General features: G+C 25.6%; 3 protein-coding genes across 3 annotated transcripts; all 3 read right to left on the reverse strand.

Annotated features, from left to right (window-relative positions):
• Nucleotides 1-748: 748 nt before the first annotated feature.
• Nucleotides 749-1,653, reverse strand: LOC113852694. Its single transcript, XM_027483038.1, has one exon. It carries the CDS (start codon nt 1,628-1,630, stop codon nt 869-871), a length of 762 nt encoding a protein of 253 aa, XP_027338839.1. The 5' UTR covers nt 1,631-1,653; the 3' UTR covers nt 749-868.
• A 2,586-nt stretch (nt 1,654-4,239) lies between these two features.
• Nucleotides 4,240-9,990, reverse strand: LOC113852695. Its single transcript, XM_027483039.1, has 3 exons — nt 9,733-9,990; nt 6,188-6,275; nt 4,240-6,080 (listed from the first exon to the last, which is right to left on the reverse strand). Exons 2-3 carry the CDS (start codon nt 6,215-6,217, stop codon nt 5,646-5,648), a joined length of 465 nt encoding a protein of 154 aa, XP_027338840.1. The 5' UTR covers nt 6,218-6,275; nt 9,733-9,990; the 3' UTR covers nt 4,240-5,645.
• Nucleotides 8,420-9,987, reverse strand: LOC113852693. Its single transcript, XM_027483037.1, has one exon. It carries the CDS (start codon nt 9,953-9,955, stop codon nt 9,185-9,187), a length of 771 nt encoding a protein of 256 aa, XP_027338838.1. The 5' UTR covers nt 9,956-9,987; the 3' UTR covers nt 8,420-9,184.
• Nucleotides 9,991-20,199: the final 10,209 nt, after the last annotated feature.

Consider the following 20,199-nt stretch of genomic DNA (forward strand, 5'->3'; position numbering starts at 1 on the left):
ATTTAGTTTATATTGTTATTACTAGGAAAACAATGTATTTTTTAATATGTTTAAGTTTATTAGCTGAATTTTATGGATATTTGCAAAATAACGGAAGTCATACTCTATTTAAAGAGTTTTGTTTATAATTTTATGACTTTTAATAAATTTAATTAATAAAAGAATGATCTACAAAAGGTACTATAAAAATTGTATTATTCATACTCTTTTCGTTTAGAAATACCCCCTCGGTGCAATACACAATATATTTACCAGTGAATTATAACCATATGCAAATGTTGTAGAGTGGAGTATATAATATAACTATTAATAAAAAAAATAACCATATTTTTAATAACTTTATAATTTAAAAATATTGATGATCGGAAGTTTCAGTTTTGGAATATTTTAAAAATTAATTTTAATTTGTAGTAGATTACTTTTATTAGTCACTTGCAAATATCTGATCAAAAGTAATATTGACGTGTAATATATTTAAAAATATAAATAAATAATTTATTTTGAATAATTTGATAAATATAACAACTAAAACTTTAACTTTATAATATATTTTACATACCTGTATATTTATCAACATTCATTTATAAACATCTTAATTAACAATATTAATATCTATTTAAATTTTTTCTTTTATTTATTTTTTGAATTTATCTAAATTATTTCATTAGGTAAATAATTCATCTTAAATAAACTAATAAAATTTGGTCTATTAAAATTAAATAAAATGAACATGATTTTTAATATAATATCTTAATTTCATTAATATACTTAAAATAAAATTATTTTTGTGGCATTATAATAACTTGCACACTCTTATATTTGGGACATGTTACATCGTTTATTACATCTATCAATTTTCTCTTTTCAACTAGTTATCTTTGAATTCATATTGCACGTTTGGCTTGCAAGGGTAACTATTGGCAACAAGTGTCCTGCTTATCCTGTCGTCGTCGTCGTCGTAGTCAAACTCGTTATCGATGCCATTGGTGCGGGGTAGACGTTTGCCATTCCCAGGGAGCGTGCTAGCGTCCATCTCACTTTCCATCTTCCCCACAGCTTTTGAAAAGACATGAAACATATAATCCGTTGTAAGCTTCACAGGGTCTTCCACCTCAACAATCAACCCAACTCTTTTGTCGTATGTTATTTTTGTTTTGACATTCAAGGTTTCATCGCCAACCACAAAGGCGTGTATGGCCTTCACACTCTCCACAACTTCTTTGTTCACCTTCTTTTCTAGACTGAAAAAACCTGCTGAACCAGTCTCATGACACATGTAATGAAAAAGTTCCGTGTTTTGATAAGGTGGCACGCAATAGTTATCCTTATACGAATCATATGAACCCAAAAACTCACTACTCATTTTACATAAAACGCCGTACCTGTCATTCCTTACGACCCGAAGACCTAAATTGGCAGAAGAACCCTTACCGTTGTTTTCGGAGATTTCGAGGAGTACGTTGTTTATACGATCGGCGTTGCCTAATAGGGTTATGTTCAAAGAAAGAAATCTCCAACCACGTGTGTATGTGAAGCACTTACTCATGTTGTCTTTGCCTTTCTTCGTGGTGGCGTTGACTTGCAAAGAAGAACCCCCAAACTTAAGCACCATACTCTTACTCCCTTCCATTGTTGCTGATATTCTGTGTGCTCACACTTAATCTTAGCCTTGCACCGTTGCGTATTTATAGGTGAAGTGCTGAAACTATACCTACAAAATTCGTAGCGTCAAAACAAAGCAATGCACATATGTTAAAAGAACCCCCTACATGATAAGAAAGTGACATAAAATTCGTGACATGTAGTGTTGTCATCCTCGATACCGTAGATAGTTAAATTACCTAATTTTTCTTTTTGAGTATTACTATCTATTCCATGTGAAACATGTAACAGTTTTCTTAAAATTTGATTTAAATGTCAATATTATGAAAAAGATCCAGAACAAGAAGAAAACGAATATAAAAATTTATACATAAATTTGATAAATCTATTATGATAATATATGATAAATGTTCCTTTTGGATTAGATAAATATTCTTGAGAGAGAGAAAGAAAGAAAGAGTTATTCTAATGATATTTTATGCCTTTTTGTGTTGTTGAAATTCAAAATCGAGTTGATCCATATACATGCAGTCCAATAAACTAGAACGATATGTGTAAATCATCATTAGCGAGGGAGAGACGGACACAGGGAGGGAGGTGAATTCCCGTTCATATGTCCGTCCATGTTCTCTTTTCTATTTTTAAATAGTATTAGTATGTAGAATTATTTCATATTTTTAGTTATTAAATAAAATCCAGGTAAAATATCAATCAAAACCCTTATGCCTTTTAGAAATTCCATGATGACAAAATCTATGGTGCTCTTTTTTTTAGGAGGTATACAATGCTTTGGTTAAACATATAAATTTAATTTTATATTTAAAGGATTTAAGAAAAATATATTTTCTTATTAATCTTTTAGCTAGGATATTTATATTAATTTACTAAATGATTTTTTAATTTAAAATTTAATATTATTTACTAATTTCTCTTTTCTAAATTTTAAATCAAATTTAAAAATATAAAGTCTACATCTTTACCACAATTTTAAATATAATATTATTTATTAATTCATTTTCACATTTTTTTTTATAAACCCTAAATCATATAACTTAGAACTATGACTCTGATGCTGAAACTCTTGTTTGTTCAATTTACGAAGGAACGATATTTTCTGCCTCATAATCATAATTTGTCCCAATCTCTGATTCTTTATGTAAGTTCATTTATATTTTTAGCTCTTCAGATTTCAAAATATCATCACATAGAATTTGCATTATCATTAATTTTCTACTTACTGACATCAAATAATACTTGCCATTAAAAATCTCATCATAAAATCTTTTCCAATCACGTGTGTTTGTGTATCCATTAACTACTAAATTTTGAATCACAAAAACAGGCTATGTCAATATATCAAGCAAGTTCCAATCATTGCACATGCAAATATATCAAGTATAATATATTTTCAACTATAAATGATCTTGCTGAAAAGATTAATACCTTTAAGTATAAACAAATTACTTATTCACGCAATCCTACAGCAACACATGAATAAATATAAGCACCTAAGACATTGTGATGCAAGCTTAGAGCCTTCAGATTAGATGATTTCAAGATAATGTTGCAATACCCGCAATAGCGAAACGTGAATAGCATCACACAAAGTGTTTAAAATTTGGCAATTAAGGCAACCAACAAACTCATTCAAAGTAAAAGGCAATAGAAATAAGCGACATCAACTATAATGGTGGAAGCAAGGGTTGAAGTGTCTCAACATCAGACCCAAAATCTGTATCCCTAAAACCTGCACTAGAGTCACTCGAAGAATCAGCATCCACGCCATCATCATCATCCTCTTCCTTGTCATTTTTACCCAATGATACACCATTCAATTACTTGAAATAGGCACATCAACCACAAATTCCTCCTTATTTGCTTCACTAGAGCCCTTCTCCGAAATATCTTTTACTTTTGCATTATTTTGTGACACTAATTCCTCTAATTTAATTCTCTTATTTGCTAAATCAATATTAAATTCATCATCATTGAAGAGAATCTCTCGAACTTCACTACTATCTAAATCTTCAAAATCACCATCCTTGAATTTAACTCTGTACAATCGACACTCATAATACACAACTTTCTTGAGGAAAGTTCCATGTCTAGGAAACTCTTTTAGCACATATTTTTTATTACGGTACTATCCAATTTCAACACATAATGCATTTAAAAAGAATGAGGCATGAGATAGAGTTGAATGAGGTGATAAAAATAGAAATAATCCTTGAATCACTTATATTGCTCTTCTTTCAAAAACCTCTCATCCTTGAAACTTTGAAAAATTTTGAAGCTTTAATTAATAATTACATGTTGCAAGGATTAAATTATGCAAAAACCTTTGAAGGCATTGCCCTATTCTCCATTTTTAGTTTTTGACTTTTTAAAATTTCAATCCAAACCACAAAAACAACAAAATTAAGTTATATTCAAACATCTCTAAGAAATTTAACTAGAAAATCAGAAATAAAAAAAAAAGTTATTCAAAAGCTTAAGCGAAAAAAGAAGAACAGAATCGTAGCTATAAGTTCTTTGATAATTTTTTAAAGACGTTTATGTAATAAAAAAATGTTAAAAGATTTTTTTACAATAAAAAATAAATATAATAAAAATAAGTTATAATTTAATTAAACCAATAAAATTAAGCCACATAATTTTATTAATTAAGAGTATAAGAGATATCTAAACCTTAGAGCACTTACAACAGTGTTAGTAATAGACTAGTAAGAATATATATAAACTTATTCAAACTATTTTAACCGCTAAATTAATAAAAACAAATTGAAATTAAAAAAACTATTAATTAAACAATCACATTCTTTTAGATAGTTTTGACTTAATTTTTAATTCTCATATGTTAAGTCAAACTAAAACAAACAAAATGATAAATATCCTAAAATATATGTTCAATTTTTTTTCTTTTTCTAATTTACTCTCATATAAATAATAAAATAAAAATAATTTTATTAAATATATTTGAATTTATGAACTGTAATTTTTTTTTTATTGAATAGAAAGAAATTTCAAAGAAAAACTAATTCAAATCGAACAATCAATCCCTAACTATTTTGACAGAGATTCGTTTTATGCTTCATTTTTGTCTATTTTGTTGTAAGTTTTGACCTATTTTTTCTTTCTCTTATATTTAAATTTTGAATTTTATAGACCTCATGTTGTGAGCTTTATCTGGATTTCGTTTTCTTCAATGAATTCATATTTCTCTTTCCATAGGCCATAGCGTTTGTTTTTTTGCTTTAATTGTTATCAAGGAATCAACCTTATTATTATTAAAGTTAGTTGCCAATTAATGGACTTATAAAAGAAACTGAATTCAAGATTTTGTAAAATTAATCTTAATCCTAAATTAGTTACTAAATCATCAAACTTATTGAAACATTATGTTTTTCTAATTTTATATCTTGCATAATAATTGAAGATGTAATTTTAAAAAATACTAACAATATTATATAATCATTGAGTAATTAATGAATTTAAAATAAAAAAGTTGATAATTGATAAACAGACAACTAAGTCAAAATTCCCCATCTTTGTTCATAATAACTAAACCTCCTAACTGTTACTTAGTTGCTTTTTTTTTTATTCTTTCTTTTTTATATATTTAATTTCTTTGTGCATTAATAATCGTCAATCTTGATCACCTAAATAATTGAAGATTAATAATTTTAATAATCATTGTGTAGCGTGGAAGATGATGTTTTTGAGAATTTATTATATATTGATAAATATACTTATCCATAATTTTTACAACGGATCGAGTTCTTTAAGTTTAACAAATGATCTCATATTTAATTCATGAATAGCAGATATATTAAATATTCAAAGTTTCGACTGCTCGCAGCAAACTTACCTAACTTAAGCAAGAGTATCCCCTATCAATGATACTACTTGTTTTCGATTTCTTAATTAATTATCGTGTAAAAACCTTAAAGTGAATGATAAAAATAAATAAATAAATAAAGTAAAAATTAAACCTCATAATTTTTTTTAGCTAGGTACGCTTATATTTATTTTTTCAGACTTAATCAATTATTAAATTGGATCTCGCCGTCTGCTTTGAAGGCGGCGCCGGCCACCGAAATTTTGTCAGGCCCAACAGTCACCGCTTCCTCGTCGTCTATAGATGGGAGCAGCTGGTTGGGTTTTTTGAGAGCGCCAGCGACCGACATACTTTCCATCTTTCCGTCGATTCTCGATATCAGATGAATTATATGATCCACAGTAAGCTTCACAGGCTCTTTCACCTCAACAATCAACCCAACTCTTTTCTCATATTTTACTTTTATTTTGACGTTCATAGTTTCACCATCGCCGAAGACAAAGGCGTGTGTGGCCTTCACACTCTCCACAACTCCCTTGATGATCTTCTTTTCCAGAATGAAAAAACCTGCTGAACCAGTCTCGTGGCAATTGTACTGAAAAAGTTCTGTGCTCGACAAAGGTGGCACGAAATAATGATCCTTAAACGAATTATATGAACCCAAAAAGTCACTACTCATTTTACATAAAACACCGTACGTGTCATTTCTCATGAGCCGCAGGTTTAAAATGGCAGAAGAACCCTTACCATTGTTTTCGGAGATGTTGAGGAGTACATTGCTTACACCTTTGGCGTTGCCCATCGTAGTTATGTTCAAAGAAAGAAATCTGCTACCCTGTGTGTATGTGAAGCACCTTTTATCAGTGAAGCCGCCATTTATGCTGTCAGTGTGCGTTGTGGTGTTGACTTTCAAAGGAGGACACTTAGACACATACTTAGGCATAACACTCTTAATCCCTTGCATTGTTGATGCAAAGCTTCCCATATTTCTAATCTGTGAGGCTACACTTATCATGGCCTTGCACTTTTGCTCATTTATAGGTGAAAGTGCTGAAGCCATGTTCAATTCGTAGCGTTAAAGCCAAGCAACACATATATATCTTAAAAGAATATAATAAAGTGACCCCAAAGAAAGAGTGTAATCTTTTTCCCCCGGCTCGTGCTGCTAATTTAAGCATCTAATTAACCATGGAAAAAAGCTGGATATGCTTAATTACCGTTAATTCTAGATTTATAATTCTAGGAGTCATGGATATACGTTAAAAAGTTTTTGTAATTAATCTTATACCAAATCGTATGAAACTGTTTGAAATTTTTTGCCAAGTGCTAACAATTATATAATATGAGAAACTTCATGCTTGTGATCTCGACATGCAATTAAATTGTTAGTGATCTAATAATTGTTAGAATTTTTTTAGTTTTGTGCGATCGTTAAATTTGTAAGAACAGTGGGATTATGTATCTAGAATTGGAGTGTAGCACTTGAGTTTAACTGGATAACACGTATGAAACTCTTTCTCTCGTAGACAGTACGATCACCTATGCTTTTTTCTTCTTTTGGACTATTCTCTATTTCATGTGGGACATTGATATCATTTTTTCTTCAATTTTATTCAAATGTCAAACATAAGAAAAAGAATATCTATGAAAGAATTTAACTAATATAAAAATTTATAAACACATATGCTTAGAGTATCAAATTATTTCAACAATAACTCTCGTAAAAATTACTCTACTTAATAATTATTCATAAATATTAGATTTTGTCAATTTAACCATAAAACTAAAAATTATTCTCAATTAAATCAAATTTATAAACAAAACTCAATAATTATTTATAAATATTAGATTTTTTTCAATTTAACCATAAAACTAAAAATTATTCTCAATTAAATCAAATTTATAAAAAAATCATAAAAAAAAATTAACAATTCATCAAATAACTTTATTTTAACTTCTAGTATATATTTTAAAATATAAATTAAGTGAATGTTGATTATAAAATATGAACATATAATTTTATTCAACGGTTGAATTAATAAAATGTAGTGTTTATAAAGAATTATTAAATAAAATAACTTGAACCTTGCCATATATATATATATTAAAAATACAAGTAATGTATATGAATAATTTGAATTGTTAACATTTTAAAAATTATGTTTACCAATTTTTTTTTTGTTATTATGCGATTATTAGCTAATTTTTAATATTAATTAATTTTTTATGATTATATGCTCCAAATTTATCATTATAATATGCTTAAAATAAAAACTATGCTCATTCTATATTTCTCTCGTGTGTATCTGGGTGGCATGTACTCAATGATAAAGAAGATATATATATATATATATATATATATATATATATATATATATATATATGTGTGTGTGTGTGTGTGTGTGGGTGTGTGTGTGTGTGTTTAAAAATACATTAAAAATTTTGTAACAGTAGATCTAATATAAAAATTACAATTAGCAATTTCGTAGTATGATATATGTAAATGATCAATATGTTGTGGATTCTACCTTCTGTGTGAAATTTATTGAATGACTTTCACCTTTATTTAAGTTTTTGTTTACATTAAATATTGTAATTTAGTAAATACATAAATCCAAGAATGTTTTGGAATTAAATTTTAAATCCTTTTTGAATTATCTAAGTGTGTTCTTAATATTATTGTTAACATCACAACTAAGGCAAGAATTAAACAAGAGCAAAAAGCAATAGAAGAAGAATTGCAATACAATAAAGGTTTAAAGAAACAAAATGCATTGAATCTAAATTAATATAAACATACAACTTTCAATCACAATCGTTACAAGTCCTTGATCTCAAGTTGTGAATTCTAATTAATTTATAGAACTTTAACTTACAAATATTTTTGTATAGTGCACAGTAAAAGTCGTAACCTCCAAAAACATAAAACAAAATTTTATTTATAAATAATTTTTTAACTTTTTTTTTATTGTGAGTTCCTTTTGCAACTTCGTTTAGCATTTTTGCGTAACTGTTACTATTTTATCTCTCATGATTTTTTTCACGTGTTTTAATCTTAAACTAATAGAATCAACTGATAATCGGTAATAATAGCTCAACCTTCTTTAAAATATATTACCTTTTTCAACAAAATTTTAACAATTATGATAAAACACTTCTTTACGGGGGAGAGAACTTACTTATCTATCACGAGTTTTTGTTTAAAGACAACACTTTAAAAAAAAAATCGTTTCCCAGACAACTCTATAAAGAGTATTTTTACCCTTCATAATCGTATTTTTAACCGATGTAGTATATTTCAACACAACCCTTACGCTAAGTACTGAACACATCTAATGCATTTCTAATCTAATCATGATCGGACAATATTAGCACAAGATCAGGTTAATTCAATATATCATTCCGAATATTATATATATTAAAATCATAGAAGTAATGAAATATAAAAGTAAAATTAAAGTTTATTCGGATATAAACTTTAAAACGTTGACATTGATGTGTGAACACGTCAAGTTAATTCAATCTTGTTTCATATTCTATTTGGATCCCATTTAGTTTTTTACATTACCATTATTATTGAGATAAAATAAAATAAAAATACAAAAGGATTCAAAAAATTAGCAGATAAAATTTGAACTACATACGCGTTTTTTTTAATTAAAACGGAGTACAAATATATTTATTTTATCAGAGTCTTAACTATTATTTTTTTCAATCAATCCTCTATTAAATGGTGGTTATCCTTTAGTAGTAGTCTTCATCTTCTTCTTCTTCGTCTTCATCTTGATCTCCTTCATCGTCCATGTAGTCATCATCAACAAGCTTCTCATTATTCCCATTCGGCGGAGGTAAACGGTTAACATTTCTATAAAGAGAGAGCGTGCTATCTTCCATCTTACTTTCTATCTTTCGTTTTATTCTTTTAATGACATGAATAGTATAATCCGTCGTAACCTTCACAGGGTCCTCCACATCAACAATCAACCCAACTCTTTGGTCATACCTTACTTTTATTTTGACATTAACAGTTTCATCGCCACAATCGAAAGCGTGTGTGGCCTTCACCCTCTCCACAACTTCATTGATAACGTTCTTTTCAAGAAAGAAAAAACCTCCTAAACGATTCTCATGACAAAAGTAATAAAAAATTTCCGTGTTTGATAATGGTGGCACGCAATAATGGTCCTTATACGAATCATAAAAACCCGAAAGGCGACTATTCATTTTACATAAAACACCGTATTTATCATTTCTTATGATCCGTAGGGTATAATGGGCAGAAGAATTCATACCATTTTTTTCAAAGATTTCGAGGAGTACATTGTTTACACGATCGGCCTTGCCCGTCAAAGTTATGTTCAAAGAAACAAATCTCCTACCCAGTGTGTATGTCATGCATCTGTTCACAGAGAACACACCCGTTTTGTTGTCAGTGCCTTTGTGCATGGTGGTGTTGACTTCCAAAGGAAAACCTACAGATTTAAGCATAATAACACTCCTATTTGGCCCTTGCATTGTTGCTTTTATTATTCGACACCCTCACAATTCATCATGGCCTTGCACCGTTGCTCTTTTAATTTATAGGTGAAAGTGCTAAACCTACGTACGGACAAATTCGCAGCGTTAAAAACAAGCAATGCATATATCTTAAAAGAACCACTGCAAAGCAGAAAGTGACCCAGATGAGACAACGCACAAAATTCTTTCCCCCGTGTCATGCTGCTAATTTAAGCACATTCTATGGTGGATATACTCCCGCAATTCTTTTATAATAATTTTTTAGAAAAAAAAAATATATATTAGTTTTTAATTGAAAATTACTTATAAAAAGAGTAGACTAGTGGGAGTACTTAACTAGTTTGAAACCCATATCATGAAGGGATTCGTGGATATTAGTTATTTATGAACATTTTATGTTTTAAAGTATAAGATTTAAAATATTTATAAATTAACATAAAATAAAATTAAAATAAATATTAAAATTTTAAGTATGATTACTTACAATTAATGTAAAAGAATATGAATTTGAATTTAATTTAATAAACCAATGCAAACTAATAAAAATATTACTAAAGTTTCTCCAGATTTTCTAGAAATTTCCCATTTACTAATCATAATTAATGAGGAAAAGTTTGAATATATAAATAATTATCCAATTTTCTAGACAAAATGTTTTACTTTCCAACATTCTCGTGAATTATTACAGGATACCATCAAAATAAAAATTAGAATTTAAAAATCAAATTTAGATATAATTAATACAATCAGTCTCTATACTAATTTTAAATATATACCTTTTTTATTCTGACCCTTCATAAAAGAAATTATATACCCAATGATAATTTATCTATTGATCTATTATAGACTAATTTTAAATAATTTACGCTGAAATTCACCTTTGGACAAAGTTAAAATTATTATATAATGCCACATTATAAAATTAGAGTGGACAGTTGAGTTTAAGTGTATCACATATAGTACTCTCTTTCCTCCGGTAGTTAGTCATATACCCTGTACTTTTTTGCTCATATTTTGATACATTATATACTCCCAAAAAATATCTACAACAAAAAGAAAACAAATGTAAAATATTATTAAAAAAAATCGATTATTCTATCATGATAATATAGAATCGGTATTCCTTTTGGATTAGATAAATATATTCTATTCCATCAACGCAAGAGTATAAATATTTCAAACATGTAACATATTTTTTAAAATATACATAAAAATATAAAATTTTAGATAACATGTATGCTTACAAATGTTTAAATTATAAATGTGTAATCATAAAAATAATATTAAATATTTCAATAGTTAGAATAGTAAATTTTGTATTTTATAAAAAAAATTAAATTATATAAAAAATTTGACACGATATAAACTAATTTTATATACATTAATAATTAATTTAATTATTAAATTATATCATATCTTAATGACAATGTTTTTAAAAAGTATTCCCATCACTATTAATCATTGTAAACGTAGCTTCTTTTGAATTGACCATATTTTAAGGAAAAAAAAACTTGAATTTAATATTAATTTGTTATTTAAATTTTAAATTTTCTATAATTTCTTTCTTTAACTTTAAATATTTTATTTTATTTTATAATTGTCTTATTTATTATAAAAATATACTATAATTATTAATGAAAATATTCATTATTTTTTATTTATATTTTTTTATGTAATTTAAAAGTAATTGTGTAATATATCATTAATTTTTATTTAAATTTTTTTAATTTTAAAATACTTAATCAATGTACAAAAATTTTACTAATTATACATATTTATCTGATAAAAATGTATGCAGTGCAATGCTGAAGAATAGATTTATTATGCTTTAAGAAAATTATATAATGACTGGTTTTGTTGTGTAAAACAAACATTAAGTTTGAAATATAATAATTGGTTTTTATCTTTCTTTGTCTGTAGTTGCTTATATTATCTCTTACTAATATTTGATGAAGATTAATAATAATACAACTTGAAGATTAGTTGCATGGCATGAGATTCTGAATATTTGCCTTAATTTTATTATTCAACGCCATATTAATTTGGGATTCCACTTATCCACTTCTAATATTAAACAAGAACACTACACTTATGATCCACTAGGACTACACTACACAACTTTATAAAAGTAGGATTATACTACTTGATTACGAGGCTTTTTAAATAGGTTACAAAATATTTTAAAATAGGCTAATTAGGTTAAAAACCATTTATTCCGTCAAATGAACTTCAGACTGGATAAGATGAAAATGCATAACATAAGCCTTTAAATTAACCTATGAATTCTCAATTTGAAAATAGGTTAAAATGTAATTTTTTTTCTCTCTCTTTGAAATGTATCACGATTTAATTTAGTCTCCATAAATAACTTTTTTAATTTAATTTTTTACATATAAAAAAATGAAAATAAAATTATATTAATGGTCCTTTTATTTTTACATTTTTTTACTTTTGTTTTTTATTTTTAAAAGTTTTAATTTAATCTTCTAAAATTCAAAAAGAAATTAAATAAGCTTTTTTTATTTAGAACATTATCTCCATTGAAAAAAATATATATCTTTTACTTTCACATATATTGTTTATCTTCTTTTTCAGATCTACAGGTTCATTTTTTTTCTCTTCATTAAGTACTCGAAGGTATATGAGGTGGATAGATTTGAAGGATGAGTTTTGCAGCGATGAAGTAACGTTTCATTGGTTTCAATTTGAGGAGAAAGATTCGCGTGGCGTAGATTAGGATATGTTCGTTTGGTGTGTGCGAAGAGACTCATGAGTATGGATTGTTTATGAGAAAGGAGAAAGAAGAAAGTAAAAAAAAAAATTAAAAAAACAAAAGAAAAGGTTGCAGAAAAGAAAATGATAAATATTAATTCTAACAAATTTAATATTTTTAATGAAAAATATTTATATAACATATTTTTAAAACTTAAAAAACTAAGATAAAAATTTTAAAAGTTAAAAGATTAAAATAAAAAATTTCAAAGATAAATAATATAATTTGACCAAAATTTAAAATTAGTCCCAATGTTTAAATCATTATAATGGTGTTATAGCATTGTATATCTTTTTCTTGAAGAAGATGGGGCGTTAATCCGTGTTTATATATATATATATATATATATATATATATATATATAGGAGTAGAATTTTTTTATACTAATATAAATTTAAAAATTTTTACACTAAATTTAAGTCTTTTATTTAACTTAAATTTAATAGGTTATAATTTATTACTTTACTGTTGTTAAATTTAAGTTAAATAAAAAGTTTAAATTTGATGTAAGAGTTTTTTTAAACTTATTAGTACAAGAAAATCATTTTCTATATATATATATTACACAATTTTGTGATCAAAGATTAAATTATGAATTATTTTATATATAAGGACAAAATTAAAAACATCTGATACATGTTGGGATTAATAAATATAACTATCACGTAATTAAGGGGGAGTAATGTGTTTTCTCTGTTATAAAATTGTAACATTACATGTATCTATATATTGTATAATCTCCACCTATATTTTTCTCAAAAAACTACAACATTGTATTCTTAAAAAAAATAAAAAGGTAAAATTAATGTTTATCTTTTTAATTTAAAAATCAAATTCAATTTTGTCCTTCAACTTTATTTGAATTCTTTTTAATCATTTAATTCTTAAAAATATTTTTAAATAGATTAATTTTTATTAAAAATATTAACTTTATTAATATATTTTTTTCATATTTTTCTACCACATGCACTGTTAATTTTTATGCATTGTTCATTGTCTTTCTATTTAAATTTTTAATTTTAATTTTCTCCTTCATTTCTTCCTCCCTCCATCTTCTTCTTCAATCTCTCTTGTAGCAACACCAAGGGAAGAATGTCGTATCCTCATTGACGCAAGAGAAATTGTTGTTATCCATGAAAGGATTATTGAGAGTGATGCAACATTCAAAGTGGTAAAGGAAAAGGAAGAGTACACCACAATGGAAAAGGAGAAGACGGTAAAACTAGTGAGCTAAATCTTATGACAACAAGGTTGGTGGAATCAAGAATGCGTTGGGTTGGATGGAAAAAGAAGGAAAGAGGAGAAAAAAGATGATGAAAAAAAGTGAAAAATAGCTAAAATTAAAATTCTAAAGAAAAAAATGATGACTAGTATTTAAAAACTTCAAGGAAGATGATGATAAACAGTATATGAACGGTATTATAATTGTGATTTATATTTTGTTTATAATATTGGTGTATTAAAATCATAGAAGAGAAGTGTTAATAATATATTATTTTTAAAATATTTTTAATTATTAATTAAAATTTATTAAAAATTACAAAATTGATGTAAGTCTCATTTTTAATTTATTTTAATTATTCTCTTTCAAACCGTTTATATTTTTAATAAGTTTTAATGAATAACAAATAGGTTAAAAAGTTTCTTCTTACCCATTTCATCATATGTATGAATAAACTATGTGGATTTTCTATTTAAAAATTATAATTTTAATATCCTGAAAAGCAGTTTTTCAAAATAATAAAATATTTTAAATAGATTTTAAAAATGAACATAATTTTTAATATAATATCTTAATTTCATTAATATACTTAAAATAAAATTATTTTTGTGGCATTATAAAACTTGCACACTCTTATATTTGGGACACGTTACATCGTTTATTACATCTATCAATTTTCTCTTTTCAACTACTTATCTTTGAATTCATATTGCACGTGTGGCTTGCAAGGGTCACTGAGGAGAGTGGCTCTCATGCTTGTGCGGTCGTCGTCGTCGTCGTAGTCATACTCGTTATCGATGCCTTTGGTGCGGGGTAGACGTTTGCCAATCCTAGGGAGCGTGCTAGCGGCCATCTCACTTTCCATCTTCCCCAAGATTTTCGAATAGAAACGAATCATGTAATCCGTGGTAAGCCTCACAGGGTCTTCCACCTCAACAATTAACCCATTTATTTTGTCATGTGCTATTTTTATTTTGACGTTCAAAGTTTCTCCATCGCCGAAGATAAAGGCGTGTGTGGCCTTCACTCTCTCCACAACCCCGTAGTTGACGTTCTTTTCCAGAGAAAAATAACCTCCTGAACCAGTCTCACGACAAATGTAATAAAAAAGCTCTGTGTTCGGTAAAGGTGGCACGCAAAAGTGATTCTTGGATGAGTTATAAGTACCCAGAAGCTCACTATTCATGTTACATAAAACACCGTACTTGTCATTCTTTATGACCTGCATGTTTATATCGGCAGAAGAACCCTTACCGTTTCTTTCGGAGATTTCGAGGCTTACCTTGTTTACACGATTGTCTTTGGCTGTCAGATTTATTTTCAAAGAAAGAAATCTCCAACCATGTTTGTATGTGAAGCACACGCCGGTTGCGTTACCCGTTGTTGGGTCCTCCATGGGAATACTATGGAGTTCCAATGGAGGACCCCCAGACTTGAGCCTAATAATGCTCTTACTCTCTCCCATTGTTGAAACGCTTGTTATTGTATATTTACAATCCGTGTGCTCTTTTATAGGTGAGAAAATAAGTTGATATGATTAATTTGTATATATAATTTGTGAGCAGATATATTTTTTACTTTTTTTCTAAAACCAACATACTTTTAATAATTAGTTTTCTTCTCCGTTATATTATGTGATTTTTTCTGCATAAATGTTTATTTTCAATTTAATATAAATTATATTTAAAAAATGTATCACCTTTTTTAACATATTTAATATAATAAAATATTTTATCAATAATTACAATATTTATTTTTTAGAATAATTAAATTAACTTTTACAAATAATTTGCGAATACTAATTTTTTAAATAGAGTATTTTTAGAAATCTTAAAATAAAAACGCTTTTCATAATCAATTCTTCTTTTTCATCGTGTCAACTGTTTTTTATTTACATTAGAATTTCATTTTTGAATTTAATATTATTTTAATTTTATTTATTTAACTTTATTTCTAATTTAATAATTATTTATTTATTTAATTTTTAATATAAAATTTATTTTTAAAAATATAATCATATTTTTTTAATCTATCAATTTATTAAATTTGAAAATATTCATATAAAATATTTTTTATTATATATTTAAAATTTTATTTAATTTAATAATATATGTGCAATAATTTATCAATTTTTAATATAATAGTGTAACCTTGTTAATCTACCTAACATAAAATTATTTATGTCATAACATGATTTAGACCCATCCATCTTAAAATAATATATACAAGATAAGAGAGTGACCCAAAAGAGAGAACAACGCAAAAAAAAATCTGTCCCGTTGTGTGGTAGTGCTAATTTAAGCATCGAACCATGGAAAAAATGCTGGATAAAGTTAAAATTCACCTTTGGACAAAGTTAAAATTATTATGTAATGCCACATTATAAAATTAGAGTGGACAGTTGAGTTTAAGCGTATCACACACAGTGCTCTCTTTCCTCCGGTCGTTAGTCATATTACCGATACTTTTTTCTTCATTTTTTGGTACATTATATACTCTCAAAGAATATCTATAACAAGAAGAAAACAAATATATATATATATATATATATATATATATATATATAAAATAATAATAATAATAATAAATTGATTATTCTATCATGATAATATAAAATCGATATTCCTTTTGGATTAGATAAATAGATTCTGTATTCTATTCAATCAACAATATCTATAACAAGAAGAAAACAAATATATATATATATATATATATATATATATATATTATAATAATAATAATAATCAATTGATTATTCTATCATGATAATATAGAATCGACATTCCTTTTGGATTAGAAAAATATATTCTATATTCTATTCAATCAACAATATATATATATATATATATATATATATATATATACACACATATATATATATATATAATTTAATAAAAATAAATATTTTATTATATTTTTAAAATATATATAAAAATATTAAATTTTAAATAATATAACTATGAATGTTTAAATTATAAGTGTGCAATCATAAAAATAAAAATAATATTAAATGATTCAACAATTAAATTAGTAAATTTTATATTTATAAATCTTAAACTCGGTATCAATCGATTCTACATGTGTTTCTTATTTTACTTAATAAATTTTAATAATTAATTTAATGGTTAAATTATATAATATCTTAATGAAAGAGTTTTTCAAAAAAAATTCTCTTCACTATTAATTATTGTACACGTCGTTTTTCTTAAATTGAACAATTAAAAAAACTTGAATTTAATATTATTTATTATTTTAATTTTTATTTTTGTATAATTTCTTGCTTTAATTTTAAAATTTTTATCTTTTTTATGATTGTCTTAATTAGTATAAATATATAGTATAATTATTAATGAAAACATTCATTCTTTTTAGTTTATATTTTTTATTAAATTTAAAAGTAATTGTGTAATATATAATTAATTTTTATTTAAAATTTTTAAATTTAAAATGCTTATATTATGTACAAAAAATTTACTAATTATACATATGTATCTATTTTTTTATATATATAGAAATGTATTCAATTCATGTTTAGGGTTGCCTTAAGAAAATATAATGACTGGTTTTGTTATGTAAAGCAAGCATTAAGTTTGAAATATAATAATTGGTTTTTATCTTTTTCCTTGTCTATTGTTGCTTATGTTATCTCTTGCTAATATTTCATGAAGATTAATAATGATACAACTTGAAGATTAGTTGCATGGCATGAGATTCTGAATATTATAGTCTTAATTTTATCATTCAAAGCATATTAATTTGGTATACCACTTATCCACTTCTTAAATATTAAACAAGAAAACTACACTTATGGTCCATTAGGATTACACTAGGCTAGGCTTTTTAAATAGGTTACAAAAATATTTTAACATAGGCTAATTAGGTTAAGAATCATTTATCTCCTCAAATAGAACTTCAGACTTGATAAAATGAAAATACATAAGACTTTAAATAAACCTAGGAATTCACAATATGAAAACAGGTTAAAATATGAATTTATTCTTTTTTAAATATATCACGATTTAATTTAGTCCATATAAGTAAATTTTTGTAATTTAATTGTCAATATCGGGGTCACGACAGGATGGTGATAATAAAGAATCGCTACCAAAGTTTATTAAAAAAGACATTGAAAAATTTTTAAAAAAAAAAATCTTCAAAACCAAATTTGAGCTTGGGAGTCGTTTACGTGTAAGAAATATATTAGCACACTTACGATGTCCGTTAATTAAAACGATTACCATTCTAATTAATTGAATAAAAATTATTTTACTTAAAAATATTTATTTCACTCTAAAGGAAAATAATTAATATTCTTTTTATTATTTTTAAATTTGTCATTATTTTTTAGCCTTATTTCTAATTTTTACAATTTTTTTTGAAATATTTTAATTTTATTTTTTAAAAAATAAGAAAACACAATAAAAATTATTTGAATTAAAGGAATGAGTTATTTGTAAAAATATTATTCTTTTTTTGTATTAAAGAAATATATAGTAAAAAAAACTTATCTTAACACTTTTTTTTATTTTTAAAATAAAATAAAAATTTTGTTTTTTAATTTCTATAAAGAAAATGTACTAGAAATTAATCTTCCTTTAAAACAATTTTAAAAATATTTTGAACCTGAAAACTTTTTTAAAAAAATTAGACTTGACGAGTCAAGTTCCCGCCATATGCAATGGAAAAATCAAAGCTACGACGTAGTTCTTTTTCGAAAATTGTGTTTTGAATAAGTTTCCTTCTTTTTTTTGTGAAAAACTTGATTTTTCTTTATTATTATTATTATTTTTAAATAAATTCACTCCTACACAGGGTTCAATTAAGTACTCAGCTACTTAATAAACCCTTACGATCCAAGCAACGTTGAAGGTGAATCCTCCCCTTTGTCAAAATTACTTGGCCGTTGCATGGATTCAAAAGACTCCTTTTCTTTTTTAATAATAAAAAATTGATGTGTCTTTTAATATGAGATTTTTGCACACAAAAAAGAAACAAACGAGAGACATATAGAACAAATAAATAAATACAAGAGCAAACAAAAATGATGAGAAAATAACTCTTATTCGATTTAGGAATTAAGTTTTTTTTTAAGGTTAGGATATGCAAAGAAATTAAGGTTTTTAGAATTTACGAAAAGAAAGAAATTTTTAAGATTTGAAAAAATTAAATTTTTATAATTTGTAAAATTGTTAGTGTTGAAAAAATAGTTTGTTTTAGACCTTGCAAAAAATTGAATGGTTTTGAGTTAGTAAAACAAATATTGTTTTTAGGATTTGCAAAAAAAAAAAATAATTAGAAAAAAAATAGTTTGTTTTTAGGGTTTGCAAAAAGGTAATACTCGGAGTTTAAAAAAAATAATTTTCATAGATTTGGATTTTATTTTTTTTTTAGGGTTTGACTAAGGGAGTATGCAATGGAAGAATCAAAGCTACTACGTAATTCTTTTTTGAAAATTATTTTTTGAATAAGTTTCCTTCTTTTTTTGTGAAAAACTTGATTTTTTTTTATTATTATTTTTTTAAGTAAATCTACTCATGCACAGGGTTCAAGTTAACACTCGACTACTCGATAAACCCTTACGATCCAAGCAACGTTGAAGGTGGATCCTCTACTCTGTTAAAATTACTTGGCCGTTGCATAGATTCAAAAGACTTTTTTTTTTTAATAATGAAAAATTGATGTATCTTTTAATATGAGATTTTTGCACACAAAAAAGGAACAAACGAGAGACATATAGAACAAATAAATAAATACAAGAGCAAACAAAAATGATGAGAAAATAACTCTTATTCGATTTAGGAATTAAGTTTTTTTTTAAGGTTAGGATATGCAAAGAAATTAGGGTTTTTAGAATTTACGAAAAGAAAGAAATTTTTAAGATTTGAAAAAATTAAATTTTTATAATTTGCAAAATTGTTAGGGTTAAAAAAATAGTTTGTTTTAGACCTTACAAAAAATTGAATGGTTTTGGGTTAGAAAAATAAATATTATTTTTAGGATTTGCAAAAAAAAAATTAATTAGAAAAAATAGTTTATTTTTAGGGTTAGCAAAAAAGTAATACTCAGAGTTTAAAAAAAAAATTCATAGATTTAGATTATTTTTTTAGGGTTTGACTGAGGGAGAAGTAATTTAGGGTTAGAAAATTATTAAAATTTATAAAAAATAAAAAAAAAGAAATTTTATTAAATTTTTTCTTTATTTATTTATTTATTACACTTACAAAAAGTGTTAAATCATGAAGAAAA

The sequence above is a fragment of the Abrus precatorius genome, unplaced genomic scaffold, assembly GCF_003935025.1.
Source record: "Abrus precatorius isolate BTA unplaced genomic scaffold, Abrus_2018 Scaffold10, whole genome shotgun sequence".
NCBI lineage: Eukaryota > Viridiplantae > Streptophyta > Magnoliopsida > Fabales > Fabaceae > Abrus > Abrus precatorius.